The 24537-nt window shown below is 38.6% G+C and overlaps 1 protein-coding gene across 1 annotated transcript in view; it reads left to right on the top strand.

The window, feature by feature from the left end:
• Positions 1 to 24537, top strand: part of ATP6AP2 (ATPase H(+)-transporting accessory protein 2) — an 89414-nt gene that overhangs the window by 37968 nt on the left and 26909 nt on the right. Inside the window, exon 5 of the mRNA XM_067138329.2 lies at positions 4374 to 4556. Within this exon, the coding sequence (XP_066994430.1) occupies positions 4374 to 4556 (183 nt within the window). The remainder of the gene's footprint in view (positions 1 to 4373; positions 4557 to 24537) is intronic.

Here is a 24537-nt window from a genome sequence, read left to right on the forward strand (position 1 = left end):
GCATAGCCCTTTATCGTACAATCAGCACCAATAGTGGCTTTCTCTTCGCTTCACAGGCTGCTGGGTGAGTGAGCACATGCATGGCAGATCTTCTTACCTGGTTTACCAGAGGGGGTAGGGGGAATCTAATTAGGGAAATGATGCTCTGTAAGGCGCAATGGATTTTCCTCTAGGGACGGTCGACTTCCTTTATGTGGTTTACTAGATGTGTGGTGGTTTTCAGTCAGCTCTCAGATAACTTCCAATTGGAACTTCGCCAAGGACATATGGCTACCAGTTTGAAGTTGGTACAGAGCAAATTGCATTCAGATGACACAGATCAGTGATATGGAAAAACTTCTTGTACCACCTGGTGGTTTACCTTACACATTCAATGTATGAAAGCATCCTGTCTGTCTTATCAACCCCACCTATACCCTTATTATAGTCTACAACTGTAGCTGGTTTCTTCACTGTTTCCTCTGTTCTGTGGTTAGTTTTCTCAGTTGCTGCCATTTCATTGCGATGGAAGGTTGAAAGCATGTAAATTTCCCTCTTATCCTCCCATCGCAGTGCTATTGTATTGTCAGTGTGATGTGACTCAACATCCCCTTTCTGTAATGCCTTTACAAATACAGGCATCCCCTTTTGGTTCTTCCAAACAGTACCACACACCACACACGCGCGTGCACACACACACACACACACACACACACACACACAAGTCTTTCTCCTCACAAGATGGTCAAATAACAGTGGGCTAGTATACCAATTGTTTATAAACAGCTTGTATCCCTTGTCAAGGTAAGGTTTAAGTAATATGGTAACAACACTTCCTGACACTCCTAAGTAGTTCATTAGTGCAGATATCTGTATCAGCACCTGTGTACGCAATGAAATCTCTAAAATCCACATCACACAAAACAAAAAATTTGTTACTAAACCTGTGACGCTTGGATGGAATATACTGTTTAAAGGATAACCTCCTTTTGAACAACACTAGGGATTCATCAATACACAAGTTGGTGATTGGCTTCAAAGATTTTCTGAATAATTTTCTTACAGAGTTCACTACCTCTCTAATTTTGAAGAGTCGATCCCCAGGAGGCTGAACATCATTGGTACACATGTGTAATACTGAATCATTTGGAATGTGTCCCTAGGCACCAATTCTGAATAAATTGGCAAGTAAAGCAACCTATCAGATGACCCATATTCAAATATATTGTTCCTTCTGTTTCTTCCCATCAGCATGTACACTGCAAGTAAAGTGTACATTTGATCCACTGTTACATCACTCTACTTTCTAAACCTGGAATGTTTTCCACCAGTTGTTTGTGATACCGATTTGTTTCATCAACAACCAGCTGCACCAATTCCACTGGGACAAAAGGTTTTTAAAAAATCAATGATTTTGGGGTTGTCATCAAACACTACTTGGCTCCCAAATCTGTTAGTCACTTAAAAGTCTGATGGAGAAAAGTCATCCGTCCACCACAAAAAGAAAAAAAAGAAAAATGAAATGGCTTTTGAACTCAGTGTCTTTCTTCTTTCACTTAGGAGGAGGCTCTGTTTCTTTCTTAATTACAATATTTGCAGCACCCACTGTATTGCTTTCACTTTGAAAATCACTTAACAATTCATTAAAATCGTCATCACTTTCTGCTGCAGTTAATAACTGAAAGATTCTTTGATCCGAAATAACATTGCGGCGAGAGCAACCAGCTTGTTGTTCCGCCATGCTTGTTTGCATCACAGATGCACTCCACAGACATCTACAAAAAGCTCTGTAAATTACTTCCCGAAGCTATAAGCCATGATCAATAATTGAACTAATTAATAGTTCTACATAATGCCCAACAGATGGCAGAACTTGCCAGAGATCGAATCGGCACTCGAGTGAACCGGGAAACTAAAAAAAAATTATTCTTGCACACCATCTATAGACGGGCATAGCACTTCATCTTCCTGATACGTATCTACTTACGCAGGTCATTCGCAGAGCCTCTTCCAATCTTCTCTTTCTTCTCACATTCTATCGTTCATCACTGTCTGCCACTGTAGTCCTATCCGATTTAAGTCATTCTCCACCAGATCCCTCCATCTTGTTCATGGTCTTCCAATTGTTCTTCTTCCGATCCCTCCATCTTGTTCGTGATCTTCCAGTTGTCTTCGTCTGATCCCTCCATCTTGTTCGTGGTCTTCTGATTGGTCTTCTTCCAGATTCTGTCTATTCCAGAGCTCTTCTTAGTAATCTTTCTTGTCCCATTCTTTTGACGTGGCCGATCCATTTCAGCCTATTTCTCCCCGTAGTTTCTTGTAGAGGGTTGATCTGTAGCATGTTTCGTATGGTTTCATTTCTTATCTTGTCCTACCGGGCGAGTTGGCCGTGTGCGTAGAGGCGCGCGGCTGTGAGCTTGCATCCGGGAGATAGTAGGTTCGAATCCCACTATCGGCAGCCCTGAAGATGGTTTTCCGCGGTTTCCTGTTTTCACACCAGGCATATGCTGGGGCTGTACCTTAATTAAGGCCCCGGCCGCTTCCTTCCAACTCCTAGGCCTTTCCTATCCCATCGTCGCCATAAGACCTATCTGTGTCGGTGCGACGTAAAACCCCTAGCTTATCTTGTCCCTCCTTGTTTTACCCAAGATCCCTCACAGAAAGCACATCTCTGTCGCTTGTAATCTACTAAGATTTTTTTTTTGTCCAAGTCCAGCATTCTGCTCCATATGTCAATATTGGCAAATAATACGATTTATATATCATGTTTTTTTTGCTTTGGTAGGTACTTTCCAATTTCTAATTATGTCTGATACACAGTAATAAAATTTTGAGCAATTTGCTATCCTCTCTGAAATTTCTTCCTTGATTCCTTTCCCAGTTAGCTTACTTCCTAGGTATTTAAAAGCATCTGCTTCTTTAAGAATTTTTCCATTGCACCTAACATCCTTCATTTTTTGTTTTCTCTACTGATTTTCATTACCTCACATTTCGTTAACTTATTTCCATGCCTGCTCCTTCAATTGCCTTCTGCCAGGTACTGAGTTGTTGTTCTTCCAATTTTTGTTCATTTTCTTCCCATATCATTACATCATCTGCATATGCTATGACTTTCACATCATTTGATGTTGACCCTTGGCGAACTTTCCTCATAATGTTGTCCATCACTATATTAAAGAGCACTGGTGAAAGTACACTTCCTTGTCGAACTCCTCTGTCTCTTCTAAACCATTCTGATTTTTAGTTCAGACATTTGTTACACATGCTTCTAATTCTGAATTGCATTTCCCTTGACAATTCCATTCTATTCAGCCCTTGCCATATCTCTCCTCTTCTAACCGTGTCATAAGCCTGTTGTATGCAAGTGCAATGTCTTTTCCAAATTCCCATTTCTTTTCTACTACCTGTCTAGCTGTAAATATGGCATCAATCGTTATTCTTCCAGATCTTAAATCCTTGTTGTTCTCTTAATTGTGAATCTATCTCATTGATTTTTTGTAAGATTATCTTTTCATAAATCGTCATGCAATGACACAGTAATGCTATTCCTCTGTAGTTCTTACAGAGTGCCTTATTACCTTTTTTAAAAGTAGGTACAGTAATTGCCCTTGTCTAATCATCAAGAATCTCTGTCAGTCCATACTATCTTCATTATTCTATACAGCCACTGCATTTGAATAGGTCCTGCAGCTTTAATCATTTCCACTGTGATGTCATCTATTCCAGGAGCTTTGCCATTTTTCATTTTTAATACAGCCTTTTCTACTTTTGACATTTGTAGATTTTCTTTTCCTATTTCATCTGATCATTTATTCGTCCCTTCCACTGTAATGGTGATATTTATTTTTATCTTCATCTATTTCCTTGGGTTCATTTGTTTCAATTTGTCCTTCGTATAGATTTTGGAAGTATTCTTTCCATACTTTCAAAACTTCTTTTTCTTCCCACATAGGTTTTCCATCTTTGTTGATGACTTTTGATGTATTTTCTTTTTGCTTCCTTCTGGAACCCCTGCAGTTAGCCTCCCGAATATTGGCGGATAAACCATAAACCTTACTGACATGAGGAAATGCATGTCAGGCACCGACCAGCTAGTGCATAACAAAATATTAACGCAAAGATCCATGATAGGCCTAGCAAGCCAGTAGTAGCGTATTATCGCTTTCAACAATCAAACGAGCTATTATACCGCGTAGTACTCATCGGGTTAAATTAAACTAAATAAATTCCACTCTGGGAACTTACCTGAGAAATCAGAAGGCAAAATGTTTCGTACACTTTTTCTTCATGAATTTATAATTTAATTTGCACTGTGAGACTTTGTAATGATTGTAATACTGATGTAATCGAGTACCTGTATTTGGACAGATTTTGACGCCTCTTTACTGTTTCAGGTCAGGTCTGGAGCCATTTCAAGAGACGGCCTGCCAGATGTGTATTGGTTTGTTCTGTCAGGACTTCACCATGTTGTAGACTATCATGGTTCTCATTCTCCAGCTGCTCTAGAAGCTCAACAGCTTCTTAACTCTTTCATTCAAAATGAATTGAATGCTTTCCAAGATATATATGGTGATCATGTAAGTCTTTGTATTAATTTAATGGGATGTTATTTGCAAATTTGTGATGATATGGCTGACATTTTTAATAGAGAATACTCCCATCCCCTGGTTCTGGATCACCTGAAACTGGGGACAAAACATTAATTTATTGCAATCCATTTATTTGATACTTGCATTACGCTTTTCTTGTTACAACTATTTGTTGTGACTGAGCAAGTTAGCCATGTGTTTAGGGGTGCGCAGCTGTGATCTTCCATTCGTGAGATAGTGGGTTCGAACCCCAATGTTGGTAGCTCTGAAGATGGTTGTCCATTTTCACACCAGGCAAATGCTGGGGCTGTATCTTAATTGGATGGGAATATGCCAAATTGAACTAAGTGCCAAAAGAAAAATTCTGAGAAATTAAGGCTCAAAATTAAATTTAAAAACTGTTGACTCTGGTTTCCAATATTTTGTACAGTTACACGGTTATACTTTTCTTTTTATACTTTCAGGAACCATGCAGCACATTTCCATTCTGAATTGTGTTACTTTTCCCAGATGTTTGCGATATGGTCCTTTTTGGCATACAAAATACTTTGGTTTATTCTTAATTCACATTTAAACATTACAAACAAAGATGAATGAACAAAATACAACTGATATGCCTGGTAAAATAAAATCCATGTACCAGTCGTCGTCGTCATCATCATCATTGTATAGTTCCAGTTTCCCGGGTACTGTTAATGAGCCTCGTCCAGTTCTTCCTGTTCATATACAATTTGTCATGGAGAAAATCATCCACTGTCCATCCTCTGGTAACTAGATCAACCTTGATCACATCCATCCATCAGGTTTTAGGTCTTCCTACAGGTCTTTTCCCCTTCACCTGTCTTTCCAAGTTTATTCTGGCTGTTCTTGTAGGCTCCATCCTCATCAAATGCCCATACCACCGTAGTCTGGATGTGCCAATTCAGTCTAATAGGGATGTTCTTATTCCGGCTTCTTTCCTCACCTCATTTCCATCGTGATCTTCTGGATGGTGGGTCTAAGAAATTTCATCTCTGATGCTTGCAGTCTTGATAAATCTCTCTTTGTGAGGGTGCACGCGTCAATACCATAAGTTAATATTGGTATGAAATAGCTGTTAAATATCAACAGTTTGGCCGATTTTGGAATCGTGTTATCCCATAAGTGTTCTTACTCGTTGGTAGAATTCTGTTCCCTTTTGCACTTTGTATGTTTGTAATTTCCTTTCTGACCAAATTATCACTGGAGATTACACTTCCAAGGTAAGGAAAACTATCCACACACTCTAGCTAGTGATCTTCTAGTTTTACACTTGCTGGACGCCCTTCTCTGTTGACTGCCATCACCACTGTCTTGGTCTCGCTGATGTTGAGGTTATATTCCTGGAACTGGGATTTCCATACGTTGTCTGGTCTGTACTTCCTCTTCTGTTTTACCCCAAATCATATCATCAGCAAAGACCACTGCTTTCAGTTCATCTAACTTTTCCGTAACGTTCTTCAATATATTGCCCATAACAGTGATGAACAGTAGTGGGGACAGTGCACTTCCTTGCTGAACTCCACTCTTGGTCTCAAACTATGATGATCGACCTTCCCCAGTTTGTACACAGCTAGTACAGTCTTTGTACAACATCTGAATTTTCCATATAAGTCCTTCAGGCAGATTTCTTTTCCTCAGGCACTCCCAGATCTTATCTCTTATAACACTATCATAGGCCTTTTCTATATCCAGGAATACAATGACCAGTTTCTTGCCTTTCTCAATACTTTTCCATCAGCATGTGGGTGCTAAAAATTAGATCCATTGTTGTCTGTTACTTCTGAATCCATATTGCTCCTCCTCTAATTGTGGTTCAATGATGGTTCTCAATTTCCTTTCTATGATCTCTAGATAGAATTTTTAGCCCATGAGACAGCAGAGTTATTCCTCTATAGTTGATTGGTGTCCATCTGCTGCCTTTCTTAAACAGTGGAATTATAACGCCCTTGCTCCTATCTGCAGGTACTTTGTTGTCTGTCCATGCGGCATTTAGTACTCTGTGCAGCCATTGTATACCCTGGATGCCTGCTGCCTTTTTCATGTCATTCACTTCATCTGCACCTGAAGATTTTGCTTTAGGCATAGATTTTAAGGCCATCTCAGTTTCTGTCCAGGTGATGGTAGGTTCCTCATTGTAGGCTTGGATTTCCGGTTCTGAATTTTGTTCTTGAACTGGTCTCTTCAGTAGGGGGTCAAAATAGTTCTTCAGGACTTCTCCCATGCCACTTTCTGTCCTAACCAGATTTCCATTTTCATCTTCAAGTGCCTTTAAGGTATTCATTGGTTTTCTTTTACCTCTAATAACACTGTATAGTAGTTTCTTATTGCCTCTGCTGTCTTCCTCCAGTTTCTGAGTGAATATATTCCATGCCTTGGTCTTTTCTTCTATAACTCTTCTTTTAATGTTCAGTTTCTTGTTTCACTATAATTGTTTGAGGTTTCTGATCTTTGCCTTGTCTCTAGTAAGATCTGGTTTTATTTTCTCCCAATCTCTTTCTTTCCGCAAGAGATTTCTTTCCATGTTTGCTGCTGTCACTCTTTCATTCCACCAAAAGAGTTTCCTTCTCCCTTGTTTTCATACTTGTTTTTCCACAAACTGCAGTGGCTTCCTTAACCAATGTGTCCCTTAGTCTGGTCCATTCTGCCTCTCCAGTACCCTTTCAAATTAAATTGTATGTGAATATCCTTGAAAATCATAATTCATGCACATTCAGTACAGATTTCTCAATGTATTGTCAGAGCAGTTACTGTATGTTCAAAAGTAGAAGACTTGTACACTAACACTTGTGATCCTTTCATAAAATGAATGGTATACTGGAGGGACATATTTCAGTAGACTTTTCACGTCTTTAAGCTTGTCTTCACTCAGAGGTCTACCCTTTGGGTAGAGTACTGGAAGGTCAAGTTCATCAAGGTTTGCTGCTCTGCCCTTTAGTCTTTTATTGAAGTTCACTGAAAAGTATTCATAGTCCTTGTTGTGTGTTTATAATCCATTATGCCAGGCTTTTCTTTCATAAATCTAATTTCTTTGATATTAAGCCATTCATCTTTGTCATCTGAGGCATTCTTTTTATGGTTAACAAGAAATTGCTGCAGAATTTCAGTGGATTTAAATCTTCTGTTTCCATTACACTTATTTCAAAAGTATTTTTCCGTACTCTTGCATGTGAAATTGTCATGCCACTGTGATGGTGCATAGACCTCTGGGTGGTACCTAAGCTTTCTATATTTCCAAGTGCACTGTCATTAGGTAGGTAATAATGTCTTAGTTCAGTCAACTTGTGGATAACTTCTTCAATGCTTATCTCTGAAGACTGGATCGCAAACATCTAGAAACAAGCTATCTTGAAATATCTATTCTGAGCACCGCAGCTGTCTGAATGCTATTAGCGTTTCTTTAGTTCCATGACACTTCGGGTATTTTAAGATTCAAGATCCTATCACTTGTGCACCTCTGGATGCCACACTCTCATTCCAAAGAGGATAGTTCCTTTATTAGAGCAAAAGTAATAGATTCCTACATTGAAACAAGAAACCTGTCTTTTATAGCAGACTTTGTTGGTGGTTAAGTAAGTTAAAGACATTACCTTTTGCATGTCGAATGATATCACGCTGTGTCCATCCTCAGATTCGCTCTTCATTATTCTTTATAGCATCTTTGGCACACTCTGCTTTATGGTGATCTCACATCATCAGGAAGATTACTGACTTCAGCTGACTGAATTTGAATTTTCATAGAATCACATATGTGGCATATGTCCTTTTTTAGGGGATGGAAGGTTATATTGAAGTCACGTCTGAAGACTCTCTCATACAGCGACTGACAAGGCATCTTCTGAATACAACCTTCTTGTTTAAATTTTTCAACAAAATAGCCTGTACATTAAACTCAGATTTAGATTAGTATTAAAGTACAGTAGAAGTCCGTTATAGCGAGAATTCATAACAGCGAAAATTTTACTCGCTATAACGGATTCTCGTTATATCCGATTTTTGTATAAAATTACATAAAATCAGCTTCATGGTCCGTATCGCACTTCAATAGATTCACAATTAAGTATTTATTTATTTTCCACCTAGTCGATACAATGATTGCTTAAGGCAATTTTTAATGGTCAAAAGTGGTACATGTTTCGTATATTATCAACATCTTCAGCCACATAACACTGTTTAGATGAAAAATATATAAAATGTCCTCAAGGACACTTCCTCTAAAGCATTACTTTGTCAATTTTATATATTTTTCATCTAAACAGTGTTATGTGGCTGAAGATGTTGATAATATACGAAACATTACCACTTTTGACCATTAAAAATTGCCTTAAGCAATCATTGTATCGACTAGGTGGAAAATAAATAAATACTTAATTGTGAATCTTTTTTTGTATAAAAGTCGGAAAACCCTTCGTGCACTTTAAAATCGGTATGAAATGGCAATCAGTTTGTTCAAAACTTGTGTTTCTGTAGATGATATCCACACTACGGCTTACTTGTTTGTTATTTTTCGTAATCCGATACTACGTGAAAGTGTATGTTTAATTTCATTCTGAAAAAAATATAGTACCGTATATCTCCGAATCCAAGATGAACCCCACTTTTTCCTTCAAAAAATTTAAATCAAGCTCAAAAAGAAGTTTGTGAAATCATATGAATGCCTTGTCTTACAGTGGGCCTACGCATTTTTAGACTATTTTTAGATGCCGAACATTGACTTTCGTCACGCTGTATTTCTTTATTTTTGGCGGCTGCACAATTATTAATTTCTGCGGGTTTAAGGACCATTAACTCAACATTGGCATCATAATACCGAAGAGAACTCGTTGAAAATTTTCCAGCAATAACTATTCCATGCGTCTCTACATTACAACGATCCATAAGGAAATTATTCTTGTTGTCTATAAAACTGTTACTTTTACGCAGCGCAGATATAACCGACTGCCGCTACATGCACGTCTCGCTTGTCGGGTTCGGCCAAATTCAGCGGCTAGCGATGTATTGGCCAAATCGCGAACGTTGAAAGTCAACGAACGAGTTTATTGCGCCACGGTATGGCAATTCCGCCCTTGTGTTTTTCGTGCACATACCTCATAATTTCATCTTCGACTTCTTTAAAGCGTCCTTGTTGCGGACCACTGAATGTACTTTTTGTACAGTACGCATTTTTTTAGCTCTTTGTCTTCACGCTAACACCAAATATTGGCTTTAGTTAGGCCTATGCCGTATTTACTTGCGGCTGCACAATTATTCTACATTTCCGTGTGTTTAATAAACATTAACTTATAATTGGTATCATAATATCGACTAGAACCCGTTGAAAATTTGCCGGCAATACCTTTTCCACGTATCTTTACAATACGACTATCCATCACGAAAATATTCCTGCTGTCTATAAACCTTAATTTTACTAAGCGTCAAGTACAATAGATTGAATTAATTGAAGGATTAATTGGATCATATAGTCGATACGGATATGAAGTGGATAGTATGTAACAAGTACAATAGACGCGGTATGACTCTGCCACTGAGTAGCCATGGCTTTTCTAAGAATTCGAAGGGTCGCATGCTTTGATGCCATTCTGCAGATTTGAGAAACACACAGGCTCTGTACAACCCGTTGTCGCGCCTAGCGATGGTTAGTAAAGAGGCGGTCGTTTATTGTCAACGCGTTCAGTGCGCGTGTGAAAAGAAGCAGCGTAGTTACCGCGGTAGTTGCCAGTGGTATCCATTAACTTACTGTTAGGCCGCGAATGCAACAACCCCTGAGTTTTCGCATGAGATTCTGAGAAAAAAAAAAGTCTTGGATTCGGAGAAATACGGTATCACTCCAGAGATTTCTGTGGCAAACACCTCAGGTTTCTTCAAACAGTGTCACCTAACCTAACCGTTTATGTAGCCTATCATGAAAACATATTTGAAACCCATGTAGAGAAATAACCTCCTCGCGAAAAATTTACATGAAAATAGCCGTAACTAGACGCGAGAAGATATGAAATATCCTCTGAAATCAGTGATGTACTCTGCCATATCTTGAGGTGTATCACATTCTTACTTAATTTCCGTATATAACATTAAATTTAAGATATCGTTTACTTCAGTCTTTATTTTTAATGAGTTAACAACTGCTATCGGCCACGTTATTTACGCATTTATTACGAAAACGTGTTTTTCTCTTTCATTTCGAATTTTCTTTAGAGAACAGCAGTCAGTGGGTATTACTAATAAACTCCAACATCGCCTTTGAATGTCAACGAGAGAGCTCGCAATTGCACAAAGTAAGAAAACTATAACCGTACCGAAGATGATCGATAGCATTTTGTTGCAAACGTTTCGGTTTTCTTATTCAAACAGCATCACGTATCCTAACTTAACCGTACTATACATATGATAAAAACACACTTCAAGTGCCAGTAGGGAAATTATACCTTTTTCGCTATAAATTTTCATAATAGCCTTTCCGTAATTTAACCAGACGCAACAAAATATAATCTAACGTATGAAATCAATTAAGCACTCTGCCATATCTCAAGGTGTATCCCATTCTTACTTAATTGCGGTATTTAGCCTCGAAATTAAGCGGTGGTTTAGTCAGCCTTAATTTTAACGAGTTAACAACCGTTATCGGACACGTTACTTACACATTTATTACGAAAATATGTTCTCTTTCATTTCGAATTTTCTTTACGGAACAACTGTCGATGGATATTAGACTCCGACATCGCCTTCGAATGTCGACGAGAGAAATCGCTAGTGCACATAGCGAGGAAACGATGCCGAAGGTAATCAATCGCATGCAATATCATCGCTGGGGTGCATAAATATCGGCAAGGGAAAAAATCGCGCGCGCGCTTAATCGCTCGTAATAACGGATGCGCCAGTGATAGGGTTCTCGCTGTAACCGAAGGACGATACACAGTTTAATATAGGAATTTTGAAGGGACAGAAAAATGTCGTCGCTATAATGGAGTTCTCGTTATATGCCGTACTCGCTATAGCGGACTTCTACTGTACTTTTTATTTTAATCTTTCCTGGTGTAGTGTCTATGAACTGCAGGGAAGCTTTCAATCTGTTCTCTAATAAGGTCTACAGTACTGGAGGACTTTTATTATGTGGTTCATGCACCCCTCGTTAGTCATTTATTGTACCTGTCTTAGCCTTCAGCAGTGCCCTATAAATTTTAGCACTGCTTACTTGCAATGTCTTCGTAAACATGTCTTTGCATACCTCAGTGTTTCCATCTGTAGGTGAATGTATGAAGTATTTTTGGCTGAAATTTCTTGAAGAAATGCCTACATTTTTCACTTGCCTGTGCCTGGCACCTTGGCATTTTATAGAGCCAATAATCAGTGCTGTTTTTGTAGCCCAAGAATCACAGTTGTAAAACTGGCCAAAAAATTATCTATATTCTTTTGACACTTTAGTATGACACTTCTTTAAACATTTACACTCATAATCTATGAAGTGTTTTTCAGGAACTAGCCTTCCTTTCACAGTTGTGTAAGTTGTGTATGCCTTTCCTCTGGTTCTGTTGACCTTCCTAATGGTTTTTTTCCACTTTGTAGGGTCCCTTTTCTTCTTTTTAATGGGACCGAATGTGGGTGCTCCATTCTCTTCTCCCTTTTGTCCTTCATTCTCTATTCAATTTTCCTTTTTTCTGCTGGTTAATTTCCTTTTCTTGTTTGTGCTACAGTGTTGTTCTGCACCCATATTTGGCTCTGGAAAAGTTATAGAAGAATATCCGTAAGTGATACAATTTTGCTTTGGAAATATTTGTCAAAGCGGACTAACTCCAAATACAGCATCACAGCGACTATTTGAAACATATGCCAAAGGGAACCAACTCCAAAGACAGTACCACTACAACTTCTATTCGTGATCTCACGCAACTAATGCAACTAAACAATTTATTCTTTGGATACAGTGAATCTAGTATGGTAATACTGGCTCTCAGAACAAAAGAGTAGCTATATCTTGAGTATAAACGCGCAAAAAACATGGTCCATTTTGGCAAAAGAATAGCTGTTACTAACCTCAAAATAAACTAAACACTGAATATATTGTTCTGTACTTAACATCGCTTCAACACGTACTACATGTACGTAACACAACCTAATACGTTGAAAGTCTGTTTCAATAAACTAAACACATTGACTGTGAAATGTATCTCAAAACTTGCCTCCACTCGTAGATTCTTCCCATTCCTTAGGGTTAAACGGTTCTGAGGAGCCAGAACTGAAGTCACTCTGGACATCTGCTGTTATTTCTGTGGTGTTTCTGGATGAAATTAAATGCATAGCTCATGAACCATATCCATCAGAAGCCATCTTCTTTCGGTATTTGGTTCACTCTGGCAGAATAAAATCAGTATAGCGAACCTTATGCCACAACAACTTTGTGATGTCACTTTCTCCTGTTCATGGTAACTTCAGACCGCTTTGGCACAAAGAAGATATTACTATCTACATTTTATACCAGTTTACGAAAATATCTGATTTTGGCACTTGGTTCAATTTGCATATCTGCCAACCCTTCCGATTTACCCGGAAACATTTCCGGTTTTTAACTAGTCTTTCGATTTTCCAATTTATTCTTACTTCTTCCTATTTTTGACCAATATAGCCTCTAGTACAGTCAATACTCTTCCCCTAGGATAAAAGATAAATTCTTATGTGCTTGTGTAATTTACAAAACCTTATTTTCAAGCGTATTTATTTGATGCTTTATTTCGTGTGTGTTTTGTCCGTCGCCTTCGTGTATCCTGTTTCCCGCTCGCCACAGCAGCGTGTGCACTTTATACAGCTGAGTATTCAGGGTGGCAATCGTCCTGCAAGCAAGAGAGGCTAGCGAGCGTTAGCAACTCGGTTAATCAGGACGAAAGAATGAGTTTGCTACTGTGTTGTTCGCGCGCTATTAACATTGTGTCCGTGCGTAGTTTAGTCGGAGTTGTAGGCCACGTGTTTTTTCTTGCATTTCTATGTATGCTTCCCCTCCTCTGTCGAAGTTGTATGTTAATAATGTATGGGGCATATTGAATTGTTTTGTATGTGGTAGTTTTGCGTATTTAAGTGCATCATTTTAATGAGTTGAATGTTTTTAAGGTGGTTGTGTCTGTGAGAGTTTCTGGTATTTTCTTTTCTCGTTATGGCCCAAAAAATAACAAACGTTATCTCGAAGTGTTCAGATACACCTATAAATTTCCGTTCATGTTTCTGTCTGATAAAGGAAACTACAGTATTTTCTTGCGTAATTAACGCCCTTGCATAATTTACATATACAGTACCAATACTTTTGGGTCCAAAGTGGAGAAAAAGAAATGTTCACGTATTTGACGCACCCACAACTTCGGACATTCATCACGCAGTTCCGGATGCTTTTTGAAATAAAGATGTCAACTACTCAAGTAGCAGGCCTCCTATTGCGAAAGCGGGCATTCCAAATACAGGGCAACGTGCTGTTATTAGCCGGCAGGAAATCTCACTGCACTAGTTTTAAGTGTGTTCCGGGTACGGGACATTCTGTGATCTCAAAATTGTTTGTCAGTCTACAGTATTCGAGTAATACTGCATCATAAAAACTCGCGGTGATCAGTTACGCTGAAACATGCGGGAATAGGGCAGCGGTCAGCAGGTATTCAGTGTCCAAATGAAACGTGTGTTACCGGGGTAACAGAAATGCACTTCAAGCGGCCAACAAGTCTCGCAAAGCATTTCGCGGACCAAAAAGCAACAAGTTTCCGCAAGTAGAGGAGGATCTGCTTAATTATATTTTGTTACGCAACGTTGGATAAGCCGTTTCTCACGAAATGCTGTATTTTAAAGAATGAGAAATAGCCGCTGCACATGGAATCAGTGTGTCTGATTTGAAGGTTAGCCGAGACTTAATTAATTTTATGAAGAGAAGTGGTCTTTCTCTTCAATGAACAACAACATTATACCTAAAAATGACGAATGATTTCAACCACTTTCATCGCTTTGTGATTGAGAAGCGTGAAGTGAAGGAATATTTGATCTCCCTTTTAGGAACCGCAGGTCAAACACCAATCAGTTTCCATATGCCACAAAGTCGAACAATTGATAAGAAAGGAACATAAACATACAGTGTTATCGTACGCACTACCGGAAGCAAAAAACAACTATGTACTGCAATGCTTGCTGTAACAGCTGATGTCCGAAAGCTTGCACCTTACTTTGTGCTAAAACAAAAAACAATGCCTAAAGCAGAATATCCGCGAGTGATCCACGTTCCTATTCAAGAAAAAGGGTGGATGGACACGCCACTCATACAAGATTAGATACAAACGGTTTGGGGTAATGTAGCAGGGTCCCTCCTTCGATGCCCGGCCCTTCTCGTGTTGGACAGTTTTCTTTTTTTGCCGGTATGTCAATGTTATGACATTACATGAATTGTACTTTTATTAGTTCATGTTTATTTCACTCAGGTCGTGTTGTCAGCTCGTAATGGGAAGAATATTTTCCAGTGTCAGTACTTCAAACCCATGTGTAAAACTTACCTGATGTACCCTATTTGACTTTTCAGGAAAAGTTTCACGCCGGAATTTTACGCCAAATGACGATAACCGCAAATGAGTTGAACAATTGTGTTTATATTATATTTGATGTATCTTTTAAATGTAAATGAATTGTTAATAATTTGTAAATATCTGTATTCCTTGAATAATTTACGCATCCGAAGTTTTTGCCTGTATTTTTCGTCAAAAAAGTGTGTCAATTACGCGAGAAAATACGGTATTATGCATTTTGTTGCGTGTGTCGGTGTGACAATATTATTATTCATATGCAATTGTATAAATGAGAATGATTAGGTACATTTTCTTGTAACCATTTTTATGTTTTCTTAGTTTACGGTTTCAAATTTAATGGTCAATTTGCATTGTAACTGTAGATATGTATGCCTTTTATCCTGACCTTTTTTCACTTAGACTGTGGTTGAATATATGTGATGAAATCCAAGAATTACAAAATCTTCCTATTTTTGGTTTCTAAAAGTTGGCAGGTATGGATTTGGCATGTGACCATTCAATTATGGTCATGGCCGCTTTCTTCCCACTCCCAGCCCTTTCCTTTCTGATCGTCGCCAAAAGTCAGTACGTATTCTAGCGCAAACAAGTATCTTGCCCTTCAGTAATCCAGTTAGTGCTTATTTAATTTTTTCTTTTCTTTTATTTCTCCTTATTTAATAATTTTACAATTATATGGAATTCTTTCTCTTTCTATTTTTGGTTTATATTCACTTTGCCTACTATCCCTTCTCTTTCGTACATCCATTTTACTGGCAGCTATTACTTTCCACCTTTCTTATTGCTTCATCTATGTTATTATTCTTTATCACGTTTTCAATACCTGGCTTCAAAATTTCAAATGTTTCCCCCTAAAATAATCTGTAAATTCATCTCTCTATTCCTCCCTCCATCTCTACCTTATTGACTGTTTCTGTATAATCGTAACCTGTTGTTTTCCCTTTGATTTTCTTTCACTTCTCTGTAATCAAAATATCTGGGAAATGATGAGGAGCTAGCTGCCCAGTACTTTGTCTTTAATATATACAGTACTAGTGCCTCTCTAGATGCAATAGCTAATTGATAGTACTTTCTCTTGAATCAACTATGGGAGTTAAATTCTCTATTTCATTCCCTGGCCTCGCAGTTGACAGTTGAACAAGACGAACTGACATGATCGCCTTCAAACCCGGGAGCAGTCATATTTGAATCGCAGGCACAACAATCCACTGGAGTCGAAAAAAGGGGGATATATTCACCAACCATTCACTATTGCCTCAATAAGTACAACTCGACAACGTCACAAGATTCGTAGACTTTTTATTCATTAATTTTAAGGGGAGTTTGAAAGGCCTATCCTGCCAATGTTAAATATGCCAAGATTATGTTCCTATATTTTTGGAACCAATGAAGGTACGACTCTGAATTTTTTACAGCTGACATTTCTATATTATTTATGTTGACTGAAGTAGAATTAAAATATAGAAACCAAAAGAACGAGATATATTAATTTTTTTAATGGTGCCATTTTTTTACACGAAGTATTTGAAGATGGACACCCTTTACTTCATGTCTATGGAAACCTGTGCTATGATTCTGCTTCAGTAAGGACAGTAAGATATAATAAAGCATCTCACAAAATTTCATGTATGTATCACAAGTAGTTTTTCAGATACAGGAACATTAATTGTAAAAAAAGTCATTTTGAGAAAATCAGGTTTAAAACTTGAAATTTTCAGAACTCACTCAAATTTTTAAATTAAAGCTCAAAAGCACACCACAGCATAGTCAGTATCCTCTTCCTGGTACCCCTCCTCTAAAAACCTTCTCCTTCACGATGACCTTGCTGCTTTGGTGTTGAACTCTGCTGCACGCTGTGCCTAGGCAATTCTTAATTTGTCTAAATGTTGCAGTCCCTTCATAGTATGATGGCCAGGGTTGATGTTGAGATGCAGTAACACTCTTACTCTTCCCATGTTCCCATCATTAAATGTTAATACAGCATCACTGACTCTCCATTTCAAAGTTCTTAACCCCACAAATTAATACATTTTTTGGCACTTGAGTCCAGATAATATTCTTGAAAGACTCGTTGGGATTCCGAGTGCGCCCATGTAGACACTTTCTGGGAAGGCCTGGATGAGCTAGGTCTCTGTAGATTGGCTTGATAGCTTCCATAACTGCTTCAGGTACAGAATTATTGTGCTCAAAATACTCTTCTGAAACTTCAGCCTTTCGGATCCCAGTTCTTCAAAATGTTTACCTAATTTAGGTTCACGTTCACTGTCTTGTTCTTTGGTGTCACATTTTGACAATCTGTTTCTACACTGTTGGAGGATTCTACCTCATGTGAACCACATGGTCTTGTGTTTTTAATATGCTGGTTGCCACAAAACTTACGTTTCCCAAAACTGCTAGGCATATTTATACTTTGTTTACCAAAATACGTGCAAACTACACGGGAGCACTTAATGTGTCGTTACCATATTTCCAATGATTTTGTGTGTGACTGAAGATGTCCCATAAGAGGACGAAACATGCATCACCAGTATAGTTTAATGTAGTCTTGTTAATAAAGACGATTACAACTCCGCTATTGTCCAGTCCCAAGTCCGGATAAGAAAGGAGGAGGGTTTACTGGTCTGGCATCCAGCTGTAAAACTGCCAATGCTGAGTGTTGGGCGGCGGGAATTAACCTGACTCCCTAAGGGGGCCAATGGCTTCGGGCAAATGAGCCCCTTTGGGTGGGATGATGGTCCCCACAGTGGAGAAAATGCCACTGGAATCCATTATGCAGTGTCTGTTCTCCAGGTTAGGGGCGGCTGCAAAGGCGTCTGTACTCCAGAGGAGTGGCCTCATCACCTTACTGGATCACATCCAGAGTTGTAATTCAGGACCTAGTCCCACAAAGGTGACACCTTGACATTCAACCATGGAAGGTCTTTTAAGAAATACTCCACCGGCTGAACCAAGAGTTCAGAGAAGGCAGCATTCGGATACGGTGGGCTGCCACTTAAAAGAGACCGTGAAGTCAGAGGCACGGAAATACCCCAGTACCACATACACGAACGAGACAAAGTGAAGAATCAAACCAAAGCAGGTAACCTACTTCTCTACACACATTATAAACTCACTCATGCAAACCGGTAAACTAAAAGTGATCACTGACATAATGGACCAACACAAAATTCTTATCATGGGATTACAAGAAATTAGAAACACTGACCAGGATGCCTTGGAACCTGAAGGGTACACACTTTATAAAGGTATGCCTGGGAAGAGAGTGATGAAGAATGTCCCACAATTTGGAACAGGATTTTGTGTCAGCCTTAAAATAATAAACTCAGTTCAATATTTCAAATCACAGTCTCCATGACTCTCAACGCTCACTTTAAAGGCATCTAATAAAATCTATACTATAAAAAATGCCCATGCTCCCACTAATGATAAAAACAACTACTCAAAAGACCATGAGGAAACAGAAGAATATGTGGACCTATTGGACCAGACCATAGATAGAATCTCCAAACACCATGTAAAATTATTAATAGGCGACTTCAACGCTCAACTAGGCAAAGAAACAAAATACCAAGACATCATCAGAAAATGGCCAGCACACAAGAAAACAAATAAAAATGGAGAGCGACTAGTTGACCTGTGTAGAAACCATAACTTAATCTCAAAATCTACATGTTTTTAAAAGAAAACCTCAAAAACTCAAAACATGGAAACACCCTGACTACACTAAAGAAGAATGGCAACTGGATCACATCTGCATGGACAAATATCACCACAAAGAGATCTAAAATGCCAGAGTCCTCCGAGGAATAGACACAGGTTCAGATCACTACATAATTAAAATAAAAATTAAACTCGCTCCCCAGAGGAGACAACAAAAGCAAGCCCCTAAAACTAAAAGAAAAATAGATCCTACCCATCTAATCAACAATGAAAATCACCAAAAAGCAACTAAAAAATAAAAATCACAGATAAACTTGAAGACTTAGTACACAACCTTAAACAAATTGCAGAAGACCTGGCTCCAATTAAACCACGTAAAAAACACCAGTGGTGGAACAGTGAATGTGATGAAACAGTAGAGAAAAGACATCAGGCATGGCTATTACATCAGTCCCAAAAATCAGAAATAATCTATCAAAATCTAGTAAAATAGAGAAAAGAAACTACCCAAGTCTTAAGAAGAATAAAAAGACAGCATCATAAGGACACACTGCAATTAATTTAAGAAGAATTCAGTTAAAATCAATCAAGGGACTACTACAAAACCTTCAGAAAACAGCTCCAAAAATATGAACCCCCGACTCGACTGATGAAGGATTAAAATGGTAAGCTGGCTCGGCTCATAACAATAAAGACAATGCAGAAATTCTGGCTGAATATTTCAACAATCTTCTAAATTGTGAGGAACCTACAGAACAGTGGCGGTTTCTGGTATAGCGCAATGGAGCAATGAACCTCCAGTTTATATCAAATTGTACTCAACTACGTAATTTTCATAACTCCCTTGTCAATCTCGAAGCTCTTGCTAAGTCCCTCTATCCGTAATATACTCGTACTGGTTTTCAATTCATGTGAGCTGCGCAAGGTCTGTGGCTGGGTACTTGTCTGGAATGAACCCCCTTGCAAAGGCGATCTCTCCGTCCGTACATAGGCAAAGGGAGTGGCGAGGTGCGGGGGGACGAAAGCCAGCACTAAAGGCAAGACCAGGATATTGCAGAAACGGATTTCTGTTCTTTACGCATGCGCAGTAGGCCACTGTCTCAAGACTAGCTAGTCGTGTTGTTGGGGTTGGGGTATGTGCCTGCCATCTGTTGGCCTTACGGGAATTTGACTAGGCAACAGAGAATAGTGCACGTAACTAACGCTAGTGTTGAAAAGCATCGTTACTACCAAAAGTCACATTAAACTGTCAAATTCCAATTAATATCTTGTCCCAAATACATCATTACTTACTAAACATCTATTCATTTGCCTTCTTTGGAATAATTACCTTTTGGAGAGAAACTTAACTCAAAAATCATTGAGGCAAAGAATAGCGGCAAGGTAGTACCAATGAAAACTTTTAAATATAGTTGTTACTATTCCCATGACATCAGAAGCAGAAAGGTGTTTCTCTACCCTGAAGAGAATAAAGACTTTCTAGCGCAGCACAATGACCGAGGATAGACTTATTACTCTTGCTATGTTGTCAAATGAAAGGAACTTTGTTCAAGACTCTGCGGACTTCAATGAAGCAGTTATTTCTTATTTTGCATGTGGTAAAACTCGGCATGTAGACCTACCGTATGTTCTGCTCCTTTCGTATTTGATCACATTTCTAGAACTTATGTCATCTTAGTTTAGGAGGTTACGGCCCACGATGGAAGAGAAGCTGGCTGAGAGGGGGAGAGGAGAGGTTGGGGGGGGGGGGAGGCAATTTTTTCTTCTTTTGAACCCCCAGTGATGAAAGTCACGCGCCGCCACTGCTACAGAACTCCTTCATTTGGACACAAACACCCCAATAAAAACACCACCAGAGAACATCAGTTCCCCCACAATAAAAGAAGTCTACCAAGCACTGAATAAGTTAAAAAAACTACAAAGCGCCAGAAGAAGATCAGGCCTTTGTGGAAATCTGGAAATATGCAGGAAGATCAGCAAAAGTTGCCCTCCAACAACTTGTCTCTATCTGGATTAAAGAAGAACTGTCAGAACACTGGACAACAGCCCTCATTTACCCTCTGCACAAAAAAGGAGAAAACCGACCATAATAACCACAGGGGAATCTCACTCATAGACATAACATACAGAATATTTTCAACAATCATCCTCAATAGGATAAGTTTACAACGTGAGAAAGAACTAGGAGAATATCAAGGAGGTTGCAGACCCTGGAGGAGCTGTCCTGATCAGATCATGAGTCTTAAGATGATAATGGATTATAACAGGAGAAGAAACAGAGATATGGTGACAACATTTGTAGATTTCAAGAAAACTTACAATTGCATCCATAGAGAATCTCTGTTTAAAATTTTAAGACACCTTGGACTACACCCCAAATTAATAAACATGATAAAATTGATTCTCACTAACACCAAATCAAAAGTGAAGTTTAAGGGGTGAAACATCACTCATTTGAAATTAAAACTGGACTACGGCAGGGAGATGGGCTCTCCCCACTATGATTTATTTTTGCTCTAGAAATGGTAATGAGGGAATGGTTTAGAAATTGTCCCCCCAAAATAAAGATTGGATGAAAAATCAAAACATATTGCCTGGTTTTTGCCGATGATTTAGCATTACTAGCAGTGGACGTAAAAGAAGCAAAAACCCAGATATCAGAACTTCAAAATATTGCAAATAAAATTGGCCTCAAAATATCATTTGAAAAAACTGAAATTATGCTCCCAAAACCAGCACAACTAAAAGAAGTTACCATAAATGGTAATAAAATCAAAATAGTAATTCAATTTAAATACCTTGGAGAAGTAAAAACACATATCCTAAATTAAAAAATCTCAATCCAAACAAGAACAAATAGATTAGCTAAAGAGCTAAAATTAACTTGGGATATCTAGAAAAAGAAATGTTTATCAATAAATGCAAAAATAAAACACTACAACACAGTTATAAAACCAGAAGCTGCATATGCAACAGAAACCCTTTTTCACCTGAATAAACAATCAAAGACTGACAAACTTCAGAAAATTGAGAGGAGGATTGGAAGTTCCTGCATCAACAAAAAAATATCAGAAAGATAGACAGTGGCAGATAATATCTAACATAGTTGTGTACAAAGAGCTAGAACCCATTACAGATACTATGCGTAAGAGGAGACTGGGATTCTTTGGACATATAATGAGGATGCAGGATTCAGGACTTCTGAAACAACTAGTACAACACAAACTCATCTCAAAAAATACCACAGGATGTAAATGTGTAACTGGTACTTCAGCAAAGATGCCAACTATTATGATTCAATCGTAATAATTACGAATTACCCATCATTACACCTTTACGAATCACACACCACAAATTATGATTTTTTGTTGATTTTTAAACCTATGTGTATGAAGTGTTCAAAAGGTTACACAAGGAATGCCATTACAGCTTGAATTATCACAATATTATTTTTGGATTTCTCGGTAATCATTTATACCCCTTTCCTGTCCCTTGTTTAAGAATATTTCAAATTTTCACACGCCGAACGCAGTGTGTGCTTGCAGTACTGAAAAAATAGTCACCTGGGACTCTTGCAGAGTTTTTGTCTTTGTACGTCACATGATCAGACTTCCATGCAAGTATGGAAGTTCTTTTGTCTTTGTTTTGGCGGCAAAGTGGTGACAAACTCAGTTTCATTGTGAATACTGTTGAAGTATATATTGCGATTTTGGTTGCCAAATTTACATATATTGCATTTCTGGGATGTATGCTATTTGTGTGTTATGAAATGCGAAAGGTGGAAATAATGAAGCGATTTCTTGTGCAGGAAAATACGTGTGATGACGTTACCGTAACTAGTGATGCAAGTAATAAACCAAAAGTAGTTCAAAAATTTAGGGAGGAATACTTGAAAGTAGGGCCCTTTTCACTGCGTTCTCAAAATCTCATTCACACGTGTTTTGTAGTGTGTATAGCCGCGATATTTCAGATGTGCATGAGGAAGAACAAGACTGAATTCCATGCTAATATGAACAGCAAACTGTTAATTACTCTGTTAGTGCAAAGGATGCACATGATATCAAAAGAAAAAGCATGTCACCAGTGTACGTTTAGCAAACAGGAAGTACAAGCTGCGGGAGCAACTACAGTACACAACAAAAGAAATAATCCTTCAACCTCCACTCAGATATGTACTGCAGATCACCTGTCACTTTCTCGGGTAAGAGTCATACACTCTTTATATGCCAGTCTTTGAATATGTTACGTCTGGTTGAAATGTATGTTGTTCATTGACTTTTCAATGATATGTAAGTTAGTAAGATCTTGGGAAAAAAATCGACATCCGCCGCGCAGCTTCCCCCCTCCCCCCCACGTGCCCTAATGGCTGTATTACTAATTGCCTTTCTTGAAAATTGGCATCTCTGCTTCAGCAACTACACGATACACAGTTAAGGAGGAGGAAAATAAATCAAATTACACAGTACTTGAAACCCTGGACACGCAATAAACATCAGCTGAACTGCGCCGAAGTGTACAGAGACAAATATCAGGTTGGGCAACTTGACGGCTACAAACAAGGAACGTGGAATGGGGACTCTGAACCTACCAAAGGTCATGGAAATGCGAAGTTTGCGGGTTTCCAGAAAAATAAACGGTGATGTCTCGTTTTCACAATATTATTCTCAAATGAACATTTACAAGGTGAGTTTCGAACCAAATGCATCTATCCACACAATCCAGATACACAATTTACGAATACAAGTTTAGACATTGTTTGACAAGATATTTGCTATTGTACCAATAGGTTAACTAAATATATCTTACAATAATCCAAGCTCTGCAATACAATCTTGAAAGTAAGAGGAAACACAAGATACAAATACAACCTATAAATGGGAGTTAACGTGCTTTCTAAGACATCAGAGAAACATAAATGAATTAGGGGGAAATCAGAAAAATTTAAACTTGGCGCAAAGGCCAGTTCAACTTGCTCCCGCACCTAAAACACTTCTGATACAGGGCAGCGGAAAAACTAGCGTGCATCAACTGACACAGAGTTAGTAGAAGCAATCCCCAAGGGAAATAAATTAAACTACAAATTACAAGTTTAGCAAAACACAAAAAGGGGAATGCTTCAAAAACAAACAGGCAAGCCCAGCTGAAAAGCTAAGGCATCTGAAGTAATTGAGTGATGAGTCGTGGGGGGATGTTTAGGGCAAACTCCTGTATGAAAATGCAAGCGAACATTAAATATAAATTAAGGTGGAACAGAAATCAAGAGTGCTTACCCGAGGTGGCCCCAGGAGCGAGGAGTCGCCGACAACGTCAAAACTTTGGACAGACGAGAGAACAGACCGCAAAATCCTGCCTCGCTCACTTTAAACAGGAAGTCTGGCCTTGGAGCGATTGCAGAGTGGCCAATCAGAACGCAGGAGTTTGCCTATCGCCACCCAGATTCACCAATCAGAACTCTTTATCTGGTTGGGATGTTTGTACAAACTTCTCGAACATAAACAAATCGCGAACCTTCCATTTTCCAGATTTAGTAAGGACATATTTCTAGAATCCACAACTGACAAAGGCCAACACACCCTGTTCTAAAAGTCCGCGTCACAACCTTTCTGGATTGTTCCAGCTATTACAGATCAATCATTCACACTCTAGTAGTTACAAAGTAGATAAAGTGAATAAAAATAAAACATACCACAAAAATGTTTTACACATACAGGTTAGGTAGCTAAATGGAATATGAATAAAATATTCTACCTCAA

Source organism: Anabrus simplex, chromosome 1, assembly GCF_040414725.1.
Source record: "Anabrus simplex isolate iqAnaSimp1 chromosome 1, ASM4041472v1, whole genome shotgun sequence".
Taxonomy (NCBI): domain Eukaryota; kingdom Metazoa; phylum Arthropoda; class Insecta; order Orthoptera; family Tettigoniidae; genus Anabrus; species Anabrus simplex.